This window comes from Pleurodeles waltl, chromosome 10 (genome assembly GCF_031143425.1).
Source record: "Pleurodeles waltl isolate 20211129_DDA chromosome 10, aPleWal1.hap1.20221129, whole genome shotgun sequence".
In the NCBI taxonomy this organism is placed as follows: Eukaryota; Metazoa; Chordata; class Amphibia; order Caudata; family Salamandridae; genus Pleurodeles; species Pleurodeles waltl.
In genome coordinates, this window is record NC_090449.1 from 132,218,322 (window position 1) to 132,234,638 (window position 16,317).

Here is a 16,317-nt window from a genome sequence, read left to right on the forward strand (position 1 = left end):
GGGGACGTGTGCATGGCCGTTGTGGTGGTGTCTGCCAGTGAGGTGTATATTCTGATAGGTGTGCTGGTGATGGTGGTAGTGGATGAGGATGTAGTGCATGCAGGTGTGAGTGTAGATGCAATTGGTAGGGAGGTGGAGAGGAGATGGAGGGGGACACAGTGGAGGCAGTGGATGTTGGTATGTCTTTATCTGGATGATGTTTGTCGGAGTGCCTGTGGGATGAAGTGTGGTGCTTGTGTTTGCCTGTGTCACTCTTGTGGGTTGTCCTGTGTGTATGCTCATCTGCCTGTGTGCTTGGGATAGGTTGCGGTTGAGGGGAATGGGATTGGGAAGAGGAAGTTGGAGGGGGGAGGGTGGAAACAGGGACAATGGTTGCCATCAGAGAGGAGGCCAGAGCCTGGATTGATCTCTGTTGGGCCGCCAAGCCAGTGTGAATGCCCTCCAGAAATGCATTGGTCTGTTGCATTTTGGGCTGCTGCATTGGTATTCACAATGGTTGACTGCCCAACAGCGATAAATCTCAGGAGGTCAATAGCTTCATCACTCAGGCCAGCAGGGCTCACTGGGGCAGGGCCTGACGTGCCTGGGGCAAAGGAGATGCCCACCCTCCTGGGTGATCGGGCACGGGCAACTCCATGAGGGGCTGCTGTGAGGGCGGTACTGGTACGGGGTGGCGGCTGTACCTGTAGCTGGGGTGGTCACAGAAGTGTCCGCTATCACCAGGGAGCTTCCATTGGAGGAGGTATCTGTGTCTGAACTGTCCCCTCCAGTCTCCGCCACCCACATCCACCACCCAGATACCACCCTACCATGCATAAGTTGTAACGATGGGCACTGTACTCACCCCCTTGTGGCTGCTGTGATGCCCTCGAGCGCCCATCCACCTCCGGATAGGCCACCACAAGTATGCGGGCCATCAGGGGGGTCAGGGTTCGATGGGCACCCCTTCCTCATTCGGAGGCCATCCCCAGCTGGGCATCCGCCATCTTCTGTGCCCAGAATCTCAAGTCCTCCCACCATTTGCGACAGTGGGTGCTCTGCCTGCCGTAGACCCCCAGGGTCCACACGTCCGTGGCAATGGCACGCCATATGCCCTTCTTTTGATGGGCGCTGACCTGCAGAGAAATACCCACAGGGAAAGGTAGTTGTCAGACCGTCCTGCCTGTTATACATATGGCCCACCATACCCCTTCACATCGCCATTTGCACAAACAGGCCCCAGCACGCAAGCTGCACGCCGCCCAGAGGACATCCACCAAACCCCTGACACAATGCCTTCACACACACCACTCCATGCATTCATGCCACATACATCGTGCTCATAGTGTACTCACCTGTTGATCGGGAGGCCCATACAGCATTCGGTACTGGGGTACCATCCACCAGTCTCTCCAACTCCATCGAGGTGAAGGCAGGGGCCCTATCCCAGTCACATGTGCCATGGTGGGTTCCAGGCACAGGTCACAGCAGCACATGCAGTGTAGGTCCTCTCCTGTTGAAGGTCAGGTAGCAAGTGAGTGAAAAGATAGAAAATAATGCGTGACGTCCGCTGCGGTGCATACCGTCACTGCCGGCGTACATCACCATTGGCCACTGTCTGCACCCCATAGGGGCCAATATTATCCAATGAGGAGATGCATGGCGGTTCCCGACCGCCTTACGCAACATCGCACAACGTCAGCGGAATTACCTCACTTCCACCTGTCCATCCACACAGGACAGGCGGACACCATTTCAGGGGGGGGGGCAAGCCATGGATTATGACTGCGTCACAGTTCACAATTGGACATAGAGGACAAATGCCACATATACATTTCAAATTAAAATCATGCATTGTACTGTTGTGGCTCCAATGTTCAGTTTGTGACCGGCTCCTCACTCACTTGCCCCATAGATTGCTACAGCTGTGGATGAATAGGAGATGGAGACATACCCCCGTGTACAGACCCCTGGTGGACTTGGCAACAACAGGACATATCCCCAACATAATAAGGGCAATTGATGGAACACACTTGCATTTGTCCCCCCCGGAAAAATTAACAGGTATTCAGAAGTCAAAAGAGTTTTCATTCCATGAATGTTCAGATGGTGTGCCTGGCGGGCCAGTACATCTCCCATGTCAATGCTAAGTATCCTGGGTCTGTGCATGATACCTTTATCCTCAGGAATTGCAGAATACCAAATGTGATGGGGCAACTACAGAAGAACAGGGTGTGGCTAATAGGTGAGCCCTGGTTCCCACCCAGTGGATGTTGGTGTATGGGTATGGTGTAGGCTGTATGGGAGAGTGTGTGGCTAAATGTTGTCCCTCGATATTTGCATGTGACTCTGGTTACCCCAATCTATCATGGCTACTGACCCCTGTGAGGAATCCCAGGATAAGGGCAGAAGAATGTTACAGTGAGGCACATGGGCGTACAAGAAGGATAATAGAATGTACCTTTGGCCTCCTGAAGGCGAGGTTTCGGTGCCTCCATCTAACAGGTGGATCCCTGTGCTACTCACCCAAGAAGGTCTGTCAGATAATCGTGGCATGCTGTATGTTGCACAACCTTGCCTTGAGACGCCATGAGCCTTTTCTGCAGGAGGAAGAGGCTGGAGATGGCCGTGTGGCAGCAGTGGACCCTGTGAACAGTGAGGATGAGGAGGCAGAGGATGCAGATGAGGACAACAGAACTGAAGTGATCAGACAATACTTCCAATGACACGCAGGTAGGCCAGTGTTACTTCATCTTTCATTGACATTTTCTTGTTTATCTTTGTCACTGGCATGCTGTTATTTCCCACTTCTATGCCCACTCACTGTACCCTTTGGTTACTCATTTTGCAGATGTTGGTGCCCACTATCGTTCTTGGTGTGATCACTGCAGACAACTACTGGTCTTTCCAGTGTGAACATTACTAAACACTTGTAATGAAATGTTTGACCCTGGTTAAACGAATACATACTTTAAACATTTGACATACTCCATACTTGTATTTTTTTAAAAGGTGTTTATTTATGTGCTAAGAAGTAAAGGGGCAAGTGAATTGGGCTGGGGTGATGAAGGAGGAAAGTCCAGGGTATAGTTCCAGTCTATTGGTAGCACAGGTGCAAGGAGAGCTATGGCATTTCAAGGTGGACAGGGTGACTGTGTGGGACACAAGGGTGACAATCAGGAGGGTCTCATTTCCTGGCGGGGGTCTTTGCAATAGTCTCTGGCTTCTGCCTGGATTGCAGGGAACATTTGTGGGTGGTTCTCCTTCTGCAGGGGGAGGGGTGCTGGTGGCCTGTTGGTCCTGTGGTGGGGCCTCCTGTCCACTAGCGGCAGCGGAGGTGGAAGGCAGTCCAGATGTCTGGCTAAGCAGGGGCCCTCTGTTGTGAGGCTGCCTCCCTCATAATGTTGGCCATGTCTGCCAGCACCCCTGCAATGGAGACCACGGTGGTGTTAATGGCCTGCAAGTCCTCCCTGATCCCCTGGTACTGTCCCTCCTGCAGCCGCATGTTCTCCTGCATGTTGGCCAGGATCTGGCCCAGCACATCCTGGGAATGTTGGTATGCTCCCAGGATCTCAGTGAGTGCCTCCTGGAGAGTCTGTTCCCTGGGCTTGCCCTCCCCCTGGTGCACAGCAGTCCTCCCAGTTTCCCTGTTGTCCTGTGCCTCTGTCCCCTGAATGTGTGCCCACTGCCACTGACCTTGGGTCCCAGATTGTCTTGGGTGCGAGGTGTGCCCTGGGGCACCTGTAGAGGTGGACACACTGCTGATTGATGTGTCCTGGGGACAGAGGTATGGGTACGCTGGGTGGGTGCTCTGGTGGTGTTTCCTGAGGGGGGAGGCTCTGTGGTGGTGTGTGACAATGGCTAGGTAACTGACTGTCCAGAGGTCCCTGATGGGCCAGGTTGGTCATCCAGATCCAGGTGACCAGAGTCGCTGTCATCACTGTGGGCCTCTTCTGTGCGGGGATTGGATATTGCTGGCACCTCCTCTCTGCTGACATTGACTGGGTTACCTGTGGGTATGTAAATGCAGTGTGTGTGACATATTGTACATCGTTGGGTTGTCCTCTTTGGTTACTTTCACCCTGGCAGCTTTCACTTGTGTGAGATGGTATATGGTGGGCTAGCTGATTCTCTCTAGTGTGCATGCTTTAGTGATAGGTGTCCATGCAGGGCTGTGAGTGGTGTCCATGCATTGGTGATGCATGCAGAGCTTGGCATTGGGATGAGTGATATGTGATAGTAGGGTGAGTGGGAGGTGGCGCAGTGACGTGAGTGCGGGTGGGTATGGGGGGGTATGTGATGGCATACAGGTAGGAGGGTAGTAGTAGTATGGAGTTGACTTACTGGAGTACAGTCCTCCTGCTACTCCGGCCAGGCCCTCAGGATGCATGATTGCCAAGACTTTCTCCTCCCATGTTGTTAGTTGTAGGGGAGGAGGTGGGGGTCCACCGCCAGTCCTCTGTACAGCGAGTTGGTGTCTTGCTGCAATGGAATGTACCTTCCCCCGTAGGTTCTTCCACCTCTTCCTGATGCCATCCCTAGTTCTTGGGTGCTGTCCCACGACGTTGACCCTGTCCACGATCCTCTGCCATAGCTCCATCTTCCTAACAATGGATATCTGCTGCACCTGTGCTCTAAATAGCTGTGGCTCTACCCGGATGATTTCCTCCACCATGACCCTTAGCTCCTTCTCTGAGAATCGGGGGTGTTTCTGTGGTGCCATGGGTGTTGTGTGGTGTAGGTGAGGGTGTGTAGGGTGATGTGTTGGGGTGTGTGATATAAGGTGCGTGGGTGGTGTATAGGTGATGGTGGTGTGTGGCTCTGGTCTTGTCTGTGGTCGTGGTGTCTGTCTTGAACCAGTGGTTTGTAATGGTAAAGGGTTGTGGGCATTGTGGCTGTGGTGTGTGTATGGGTGTCAGGTGTGTGTAGTTTGACTTGTCCAACGTGGTGCTGTTTTATTTGAGAGTGTGTATTTTGAGCGCAGTAGTATGTACTGCCAATGGTTTACCGCCGTTGAATGTCTGCTGTGTGGGTTTTGATACCGCCAGTTTATCACTGACCTTTGGTGAGGTGGAATTGTGTATGTGGCTGAATAGTGACGGATTGGTGTGTGTCTGTCATAATATGGTGAACAGATATCTGCTGTGGCAGCAGTATGTTGACGGCAGTCAGTGTGGGGGTAAGTGGATTTACCACCAATGTCATAATGAGGGCCTAAGAGTCTTCCTCCATGGAAAAAATTTAAACGTTATTACACAAAGTACCTGGTTTGCGTCAAAAATAAAGCTGCAAGGTTGAACGTGCATCGAAAAAAGTGAGCAAGGTGTAGATTTCTCACTGGCAAGATTGACCCTGCGTTATTTCCTCATTGGTCAGGATGGTGATGCGTTGTTTTCCAGATGGGGCACCTCGGATCCACACAAACTTGCATTGATTTTTGACACTCAGCAATGATACATGAGAAATCCAGTTGCACGGTGTCGGTAAACCGCACTGCTTAGGGGTTGCGTCGGTAACAGCAGCCGCAAGCGGTGCTGCGTCGTTTCTTCAGCCAAGATGCTTCAATCTCCCAGCTGCGATTTTTGCAGCGAAGAGGGTGGCACGTCATTTTTCAGATGTGTTGTAGGTGGTGTGACAAAATGTTCCCCGCACAGTGTTCTGTGCATGGATTTCAGTTCATGTTCTGCCAGCTTCACCTCTCAAGGGCCCAGGGACTGGAGGGGGCACCACCTGGCAGGGCAGGAGTCTCAGCAGAGAGTTCAGGTGCTGGCAGAGGAAGTCTTTGATGGCCCTGCAACTTCAAAACAGGAGGCAAGCTCAATCCAAGCCCTTGGAGATTCTTCACACGCAAGAATATACCACAAAGCTCAGTCCTCGCTCAGGCAGAAGCAGCAACTGCAGGCCAACCCAGCAAAGCACAGTCACAGGCAAAGGAGCAGTACTACTCCTCAGCTCTTCAGCTCTTCTCCTTGGCAGAGGCTCCTCTTGAATCCAGAAGTACTCTAAAAATATGCGGTTTGGGGTCCACTACTTATACCCCTTTCTGTCTTTGAAGCTGGCAAATGTTAAAGGAAAGTATCTGTTGTTCACAAGATCCTGCCTTGCCCAGGCCTGGCTCCAGGCTCACACCAGGGGGCAGGAGACTGCATTGTGGAAGGGGAGGTATAGCCCATTTAGTTGCAAGTGACCACTCCTTCCTCCACTCTATCTCAGATGGTCCATCAAGATATGCAGGCTACACCCCAGCTCCCTTTGTGTCGCTGTCTAGAGGGGATTCACAAACAGCCCAGCTGTCAGTCTGACCCAGACAGGGAATACACAAGCAGGTAGAGTCACAGAATGGATTATGCAAGAAAATGGCCACTTTCTAAAAGTGGCATTTTCAAACGAACAATTTAAAAAACAACTTTACCAAAAGATGTATTTTAAATTGTGAGTCCAGAGATACCAAACTCCATATTTCTAAATAAAAGTTATTTAAAGGCAGCACCCATGTTAACCTATGAGAGTGAGAGGCCTTGCAACAGCGAAAAACGAATTTGCTAGTATTTCACTATTAGGACATGCAAAACCTGGCAAGGGGGTACACTTGCCAGGTCGAACAGGCAGTTTAAAAAATGCACACACAGACACTGCAGCGGCACGTATGAGCCATGGTTACAGGGCTACTCAGGTGGGTGGCACAATCAGTGCTGCAGGCTCACTAGTAGCATTTGATTGACAGGCCCTGGGCACTTTTAGTCCACTTTACTAGGGACGTACTAGTAAACCAAATATACCAATCAGGGATAAATCAATTATCAATATGATTTACAGAGAGCATATGCACTTTAGCACTGGTTAGCAGTGGTAAAGTGCCCAGAGTCCTAAAGCCAACAAAAAATTGTCAGAAAAAATAGGAGGAAGGCGGCAAAATGTTTGGGGATGACCCTGTAAAAAGGGCCAGGTCCACCAGAATCACAAACCACCATCCATGCTTTTTAAATGACTACGAAACAATCACTGCTTCGCTGTAATTAGAAATCATAATCAACAGCTTCTGGTGTAAGAAATTCAAACTTTCTACAGTTTCATAAATCTGTATCATATAAAGTTTCTGTAATGTCTTTGGGCTGAAGTGTAAAGGGCTAGAGTAGTGGCGTTTTACCACCTTATACACCTGTAAGTGGATGGTTGTCCTTGAACTTTCAAGGAATGTTCTGCATTCAATTAGAAATGTAGGAAGATTTGCTGACACCTCTTTAGGAATGAAAGAGCACAGCACACTGACATTGCACAAAGCAAAATAACAACACAACAAACATATTACAGGGCGGAAAACGTTCACAACAGATCACAACCTAGCAACCACAGTACAATACAACAATAACGCAATGGGGTAATTGACCACTAAAACAAACCTGCCCAAAAAAACAACAAAACCCATCATCCCCACAACAAAATGCAACACTATGTATATAAGAAGAAATACACTGAAAAAAAGGTTACAGGGACTTTATAGTTAGGTTAAAAAGTTACTCGTACAAACCCTTAGAAATTCAGCAATTATAGTTAGAGTTATTTCAAATAACTACACCTTGTGCCCTGAAGTAACTATAACTCCCGTTCTCACCATGCACAGTTTCCTGATCAATAATTTTATTGCAAATGTTGCAGTGATAATATCAGAGATGCCATAGAAGGTGTCATCAGCGATATACAATGTGGAGTAATTAGCTGTGCATTGCAAATGCACGAGTTACAGTTACCTTAGGGTGCTGAGTTGTAGTTATTTGAAATAACTAACTATAACTGCTGAATTTCTAAGGTTTTGTGAGAGTAAACTGAGAACCTAGCTATAACGTCCTTGCAACCTTTGTTTTTTTCAGTGAATTTCCATGTTTTTTTTAGTATGCACAGACATAAATACAAGCAGCGCAGCGCAAGGCTTTGGCCAAGCGTGGCAGGGTTTGGCGACAGGGCCTGGCCTATTGCCACGCCCAGCGGTCAACCCTCCTGCATGCACCCAAACCCAATCTGCGCACGGCTGAAGTGGGGGGGTTTTGTTTTTTTTTTTTCAATTTTTTTACTACTTTATAACAAATCGCAATCCAGAGCAGGTACTACATACGACCCTTTAAAAGGTCACAATCCACAATAGGTACATACATATGCCACTTTAAAAGATCACACTCCAGGGCGGATATGTGTGTATGCCACAATGAAGGATCACAATTCAGAGCTGGTACGTACATATGCTACTTTAAAAGATCACAATCTAGAGCGGGTATGTACTAATCAACATTGCTCAATTCTGGGCTTCTTTCCTTAGCAGTCCATTGTTCCTACTCCTGACAAAAGCTACTTCCTGTTTTTCTGCCTTGTCTCCCATCTTTAGTTTCTTTTATCACTTCTTTTTCCTTGTCTCTTACACACACTAAAGTTCTTCTCAGAACACGTGAAGTTTCCTCCATTTTCCCACTCTGTCCCTCCCTCCATTCCAATTTTGAAGCATTTCCAGTGTCTGTACCTCTTTTATGTTATCTTTTCCTTACCATGTCTTCCACCGTCCAGAAGTTTCTATGTTCTCAATTTTACTTCTTTTTGTAATTTCTCCTTAGCAGCCTTGCGTACCCATCACATTCACCTGTTTGGCCGTCTCTCTCCTTTGAATTTTATGTTGCATTATCAGTAGCTTTTGAGATTCTGGAAGTTTCCCTTCTCAGTCTGTCTTTAAGGGTCAGGACATGGAACAAAAAGCAGCCTTCGAGAAACTTCTCAAACCAGCCTCGCTCCTTTAATGTTCCAGTGTAATCTCCTTCTTTCCATACATGCATCCTGTCTCTTCTCTGTCTGAACACTCTCTCCCTACCTTTCCCCTCCCTCCTTCTCTTTCTTGAAGCCTCCCCTGCCTGCTGCTGTTAATCTTGGGGAGCTGAGGAAAGTGGCAAAGGCACCAGGAGCAGCCCTGGGCTTTCAAAACAGGCCTCCATGGGCTCTGGCCCGTTGGGGAAATGGCCAGTGGAATAAAAGGCCTGTCTGACCCTGCTCCCTTTTACTGTTCAGCAGTGCCTGCTCTGGACATTTGCCCTCTTTCACCTGAACAGTTCCTACTCCCTTACTTCACCGGACTAAAATCAATCTCTCTCTCTCTCTCTCTCCTCTCTCTCTCTCTCTCTCTCTCTCTCTCTCTCTCTCTCTCTCTCTCTCTCTCTCTCTCTCTCTCTCTCTCTCTCTCTCTCTCTCTCTCTCTCTCTCTCTCTCTCTCTCTCTCTCTCTCTCTCTCTCTCTCTCTCTCTCTCTCTCTCTCTCTCTCTCTCTCCCAACTCTTCTGGCTCTTCCTTGTGCTCCCTTCTTCTCTATTGTCCAAGATGTTGCCCCCTCTCTCACAGCCCTGCAATGCCCGCTCTTACTATCTGTCCAGACTGTCTTCTTTTCCATCAGCAGCTCTGGATTTTTTTTCTCTCTTCTGCTTCTTTTTCACAGTTGTAAGGGTCTTGGCCAAATGTTCAGAATGAATGTGCTGTCATATGGCCTAGATTTGAAGGTAGGTGATGAAGAGGATGGAGATAAGCAAGCTGAAAGACTGACAAAAGAGTTAAAAAAGAAAAGATTTGGGACAGAATGCAGACAGTGGAAAGTTGAGATCTATTTTTCTACGTAAACATTACACTGTTGTGTATTTCTAGGATAAACATAGCTTATGCCGTTTCTAAATGGTGCACGTGTAGAGCCCATGCTTTTGTGCACTTAAATGCACATAAAAACATTTAATGGGTTGTATGTCAGGATATAATGTACAAAGGTTCCATTGCCCTACGAACAAGTATAACATCTAGGTAAAGTTTTAAGGTACAGAGGTGGAGCTAAGAAGATTAAATCTTCACTTTACTATATGTATTCTTGTAGGGCTATATAATATATATTAAACACTTCTGGTGTATTAAACAGTTCTGAGAGTGGAAATAGATAAATAACTATATATATATATATATATATATATTTTTTTTTTTTTTTTTTTTTTTTTTTGCAGTTTTAATAACAGTGAACTCAACCGAAAGGATTTGGAGTACTTTACATGTGTACCAGTTACATTACATAAGGACACATTCATTTTTTTTAGGCACGTGGAGATTAAGTGATTTGCTCGGAATCCCAAGACGTAGAGCCAATGCTGATCAAAAACACATTGGTACATTTTTTCATCTATTGCTACGGTACAAAGGTCAAATTCGAGTTTATTGCCAGTACAGTGAAAGTGACATTCGACAAACACTTTTTACTGCCACACAGAAGGGATGTAGCAATTTATAGGTACATGAAAACAGATCTTTTAAGAGTCAATATATCTCTGGAGTGTGATTTTTTTGTTTACCTTGCTGTACACATTTCCCCGTTGGATTACATACATTATTTAAAACAAATACACGTGCCGTGTGATAAACCACACATGCAGATGCACAGAGCACGATATGCTACTTATTAGCATTTTTGATGTGAATGGGAAGGGACATCATTGATCCACCCAAGGCTTCATCGCTCAAGAGTTGTGTATCCTCTCCACGCTCACCAATGGTAATAAAGATCATATTGCACTCTGCCCATACTATCTAATTTGTTTGTTTATGTGAACACGACTAAAGAGGATTATAATCAATACCAGTTACCAACATCATTTTCTAAAGTATGTCATAAAACCAAGGTCTGCATATAAGGCAATACCTCTTTAGAGTATCTCACTGTGGGTTTGATTCTTTGGTCTCATTTCATTTTTCCAGGTTCAATAAAGAGAACAAAGACACTCAGGAGCCCTACACTTTCCTGCCCTTCGGAAGTGGCCCCAGGAACTGCATCGGAATGAGGTTTGCTCTTCTCAGCTTGAAGGTGGGAATAGTTAGCTTGCTGCAGAACTTCAGCTTCCAGATTTGCAAACAAACACCGGTGAGGAACCAAATTCTAGATTAGCATGGGTATCTTTTGTGTGGGTAGCCTGTGAAACATTAATCACTAATCTTGTGTGCTATGGTCCAAACAATTCATCGAAAAGTTTAAATCTGTGCCAACAGGTCTGTAGCCTCACATAGTTGAAGAGTTATACCTTTCTGGAATTCTAAAGTTTTTGCAAGTGTATGCCTTGGAATCTCTGACAGTTGCAGGGATCCAGACTTGCTTTTCAATATTATTCCATTTTTCACGAGTGTGGAAATATTTGTTGCCTGCTTAATTGTACACACTGTAAAGTTATTTCTGGTGAAATGTAATTGCTTTGGCGCAGTGAACGTTTGCCCTTTTGCATACAAAACCTTCACCACACCCACTCATTGTTTGGGGTACTACTTCTAACTTCCACCATGGAAGGTTTTTTCTTATACACTTGACGCGAGTACATCTTAGACTTTTCATTCCTCAGTTCTTGAGTGAGATTTACTCAAACACATTGTGCACAAAGGTGGGATGCAACATACGAGTGCAAGCCACCTTTTGTGAATACCTTGCACTCGCAAATTGAGCCATTTGCAGCTATAATTCAGACTCACTCATGTAAATGATACCAGAAACAAGGAAATTATAGAAACCAAATATTCCTTATCTTAGAATTCTTCCATAGGCGACAGACTGGATCTGGAAATTTTTCCTCAGCAGTACCTCTGCGCATCGGCAGAGGGCGTTGAGCGACTCTGCAGCGATGTCGTCCCCGGACATGACGTCATCAGAGTCCATATAGTCCCTCCTCCGACGCGCTGATGCCAGTTTCTTCTTTAAGTAGCAGCAACGCAGGTCCGGTGTTGCAGGTACCTCGGGCCCTTTTGGCCTTTTCTACCAATAATCGTTTTTTTTTTTTTTTTTTTTTTAAATTTTCAATAAAATAGTGCATATGCCTTCTGGGTTTAAACCCTGTGGATCCTGTACCTGGCAAATGTCGGTCACGGATCCCCATTTGGTCTGTTTGTGATGTCTGGGGTCTCATCATGACGCTGACGACTGCGACGCATGCCATCCTCTAAAGCCGAAATCTTTGAGGGAGCGTCGCAGGAAGGTCCTCATGATGCGTGCGGACAAGTCGTCTTCCTGCCGGCGTCGGAGTTCGTCTTCTTCACTGTCCGGGATCGCTCGAGAAGTTGTTCTCAGATGGTTCTGTCGACCTCGGTGGTCTATCAATGTCTCCAAGTAAGTCTTACCGGACGCCATCATGCCCATCGGCATCACCTCCCCCACATTCTCCTCTTGTGGAGTCCGCACCCGAGCCGACCCCTTCCCTTCCACCATATCCCGGCGATGGGGCAACTATGGTCCAAATGTGGGATTACTATTTATCCCTGCATTCCATTTTTGGTTCTTCCCCTGCCTCTGGAGCACCTTCGGGCCGTAAGGAGATAGTGAGTGCTTTAATGGGGTCTTCGCTGGCAGTTTCAACCTCGGTGCCCGTTCAGACTCTCGACTCCGATTCCAGAGTCGGATCTGTGCCGGTGCTTGGCTTCACATGAGCTCTGTCTCCTCCACCTGATCCTGTTTTCCCGATGTCCTTCATGGCGCCTTTGGGCCAGTCGACTTCGCTTGACACTCCTATATTGATTTCCCCAGAGTCAGACGACGGCCCTATGAGGAAGATTCCCCCACTCATTGTTGGCTGACGTCGACCCCCGACGCCGGGAGCGGCGCCATTTGATTTGTATGTGGTTTTTGTGCTGGATCCACTTTCTGAGCCTCCTGCACATCCTCAAGCTCGTTTTATGGGGCCCCTTCTGGGTTCATCCTCTGTTTGGGTGCTTGATTTAACCACTGCAAGTGGCCTAGACTCCTCGCCAGCGTCCAGCCTACTCTCATCCCCTGGATTAGTGATGGAAGCCAACACTGCCTTCGCAGATGTCTTGAGGTGGCTGATGTTTTGCACTTGGAACTTCCAATGGTGTAATTATCTACAGATTCATTGTTAACTTTTAATCCAGATCAGTCCGCCACTGGACCCATTCTTCCTGGAATCAGCCTGTCTCTTTTCCTTCTGTGGACTGCTCTATCTCACACAGACATCGGCCTTCGCCACCACCCTACTCCTTGGAGTTTGTTGTCCAAACTGCTCTGGGCATTCCTGATGTGGCGCAGATTCCTCCTACTCTGCTGCACAGGGATTCTAGTTGGTTGGATGCTTCCGGAAGGCATCCTTTCACCTCTTTTAGTGCCGCTGTATGTTCCACCAACATTTCCTGTGTATTGGCTCACCTTTCTCATAATCTCTGGAAATCCGTGGAATATTTATTGCCATCAATCCTTGAGGATGTTCATACTGCCCTGTGGTCCACACAGGTATGGATTCTACTGATTCCGTTGGTCGGATCATGGCTACCTCTGTTGCCATACATTGCAGGGCTGGGTTATCAGTTTCTAATTTTTCAACTCCGGTGCGGAATGCTCTCCTTGATATGCCATTTGATGGCTAGTCTCTTTTTGGGGCGCATGGAGATTCTGCCTTGCGCCGGTTTCGAAATTCCCATGATGGAGTCTAATGTCTGTCCTTCTCTAATCCACATGCACTACTCGGTTGCAACTCTCTTTGAACTGCCAGGTTCCTATCAGGTGTGTGTCCTGTTACCTACTCACCTTTTTCTGTTGCATGTTGTTGCATTTCTTGCAGTTCTTTAGATTCTGAGTCGCTTCAGAGTTCTCTCCTGTTCTTCGCAGAAGGTTTCTTTCCAGGTTGGATATTGTTGCATTTCCTGTAGTGGTGCTCTGTGTTCTTTCAATGATATTTAAACTATGCTGTAGCTCTGGGCCTAGGTCTAGTGCCTCTGCTGGAGCAGGCTCCCCTGTGTACGGGTTTGAATCCAGCCAAAGCCCGTAACAGTAAATTTCAAATCCTAGATATTCAGTATACTTTCTGTGAGAGTTCCACCTCTCAGATTCATTTATATTTTGCTGGATTATAGCTGTGTTGGGTAGTAGCTCTACTTCAGAGGCAGAACCGAGTGCCTTCTTGTCATTTGACCATCTCCACTGGTGGATCATTTCTGCCTACTCTTGGTCTTTTCATACAACGGTTAGTGGTTCTCTTTTTGTTGGGATTTCTGACAACATTGCCCCTCCTTTAGTTTACCTTAGGCAACTTGCATTTGTCTCTGTTGGTATAGAGATTCAGTTTGACAATTGCTTTTTTGAGCTTTTGGAAGTAAGCTACTTGCTGCATTTTCCTCGCTTTTTACCAAGTAAGAATATGATGTTGTACTCCTCCAGGAGCCATTTCTTGCCTACTTTATTTAGGGTTACTGCCTCTGGTGTTCTCTTCCTATTGTTTTTTTCTTCTACCAAAGCGGTTTTTTTTCAATTTTTTTCAATGGGTCCTACTTTTGACCCTGTTTTCCTATGCTTGCAGGCTCATATTGGTGCTTGTTGCAGGTTCCCACCCTGTCTTTCATGGTGTTTTGGTCGCTTATCTTGTGAACTACAATATTCACAATTATTACAGGACCATGAAGCTCTGGTCGGTGATGGTGTCTCTTACTTCTGGTGGCACCGATTCCCCCATGACATGGGTTCATGGTTAGCCAAAGCTGCAATATTAGAAAAAAAACAGTACTCTCCAATGGAGGGTTCCTTCCTCAATTCCCTTTTTCATCTTGACTGTTCCTTTCAGGACAATCCTGAGGTTTGGATTCTCCCTGTGATGTTGTTTACAGGTTCTTTCTTTTCCACAGGATATTGTGAGTTCTATTGCTGTACTACCTCTTCCTGAGGCAGTACCCTTTCCCTATTCTGGCCTATAGAAGGGTATCACTTGTTATGTGGTATCTTATTCTAGCGCCATATTCTACTGTTCCCCCGCACTTTTACAGGAGGGGTACAGTGTTTCTTCCACCCTGGGTTGTGCAGGCTTCTTCGTGCTTGCTTGGTGGCCTTCCTCCGTGCCTTCCTTGTTCATTGTGATTTATTGGGAAGCGTGCTATCTTTTTCTTAATGTTGTCGGTATTCCTCCCATTGTTACTGTTTTTTTGGATAATGCAAGTCATTTGGCCCCCTTCTGTACACACCTGCGGGGATTGTTTCCTTCAAAGGTGTCTCTTATCTACCTGTTCATTTCTAATGGGCACTGATTCTTTTGGTTCCTTCACATGCATTACATCTTTCTGAATCAAGGGTGCTCCTGTGTTTCTCCTGTACATTAGGTTTTTTTCCTTTTGAACCCATTTCCTATCTTCCTTCCTTGTCACCAGCCAACAGTTGACTCACCATATTTCTGTGTCTTCCTGAGCTTTTAGAACCTCGCTCTTTAGTGATTAGGTTCTTTTCAGACTCTGTCTATTAACATGTCTCCAATTTCATGTTACTTTCCTGCCCTCGTCTTCCTTCGGGGTGCCATTACTGGTTTGCATTTTCGGTCATGCTCCTTTCGATATGTTCTGTGCTTTTCTGCTGCACAGTTCTATGGGTTCCCTTGTGCCTGGTTGCTTATTCTGCATTCGGTTTCCATTCAAGGCTGCATTTCTTGTTTTTTTCCTACCTGTTATTATTGTCAGGGGCTCTTTTGTTCACCTTCTTTTCTTTTCTCAGTAATTTTTTTGCCTTGGGTTCACACGGGATCGTCAATTTCTTTTACCTTTGTCGTTCCAGTTCTACTTTAGGATTCTGTCTTTGCCTTCCTATAATAGCCTGCTTTGTGTATGTACGTACACTCAGCACTTTTGCGCGGTACCTTGCTGGTCTTTTGCTCTCTGTTATTTCATTTGGGTCTGAAGCTGTTTTCCCAGCTCCTTCTGTGGCAACCATTGCCAACTTGTCTATACTCTTTCAGTATTTCATGCGTTCTTTTTATAAATCAAAGCGTTCTATCTTGGCTTGTGTGTGTTTTTCACATATTACCTCAGCTGGGGTACTATCTCATTCTGCTGTGAGGCAGGTTGTCTGGGACGCTTATGCTAGTCATTCTACTTTGGCTCTTTTACACGTTTTATGTCACATGTTTTCTGGTTCTATCTCTTGTGGTCTATAGACATGTTTACCCCTTTTATCATACTGCTGTTTTTTTCACAGCTTTGACTCCCCTAGGGGTGTGGTCGCTGCCATGTTCCTGTTGAGACTCTCCTTTCCAGTCCTGACTTAGCATATCCCATGTTGATATGATGGTCATCTGTCTTGCACCTGGTTATTTCTCTGAGTTCCCGGGTGTTCCTTTGCGAGACTGGTGAGATCCGTTCGCACCCCTCCTCCTTGGGTGGGATTGCTTGGGTATATAATTGTAAGATGAGGAATTTGCGGCTAGTTGTCTCTACCAGATGAACAAGTTACTTACCTTCGGTAATGCCTTATCTGTTAGAGACACAGACTAGCCGCAGATTTCTGATGGACCCATCCATCCTCCCCATTTGCGAA

At 46.7% G+C, this 16,317-nt stretch overlaps 1 protein-coding gene across 1 annotated transcript in view; it reads left to right on the forward strand.

Moving 5' to 3' along the window:
* LOC138261214 (cytochrome P450 3A21-like) overlaps window positions 1-16,317 on the forward strand; it is a 184,051-nt gene that overhangs the window by 157,918 nt on the left and 9,816 nt on the right. The window contains exon 12 of the mRNA XM_069209967.1: window positions 10,737-10,899. Within this exon, the coding sequence (XP_069066068.1) occupies window positions 10,737-10,899 (163 nt within the window). The remainder of the gene's footprint in view (window positions 1-10,736; window positions 10,900-16,317) is intronic.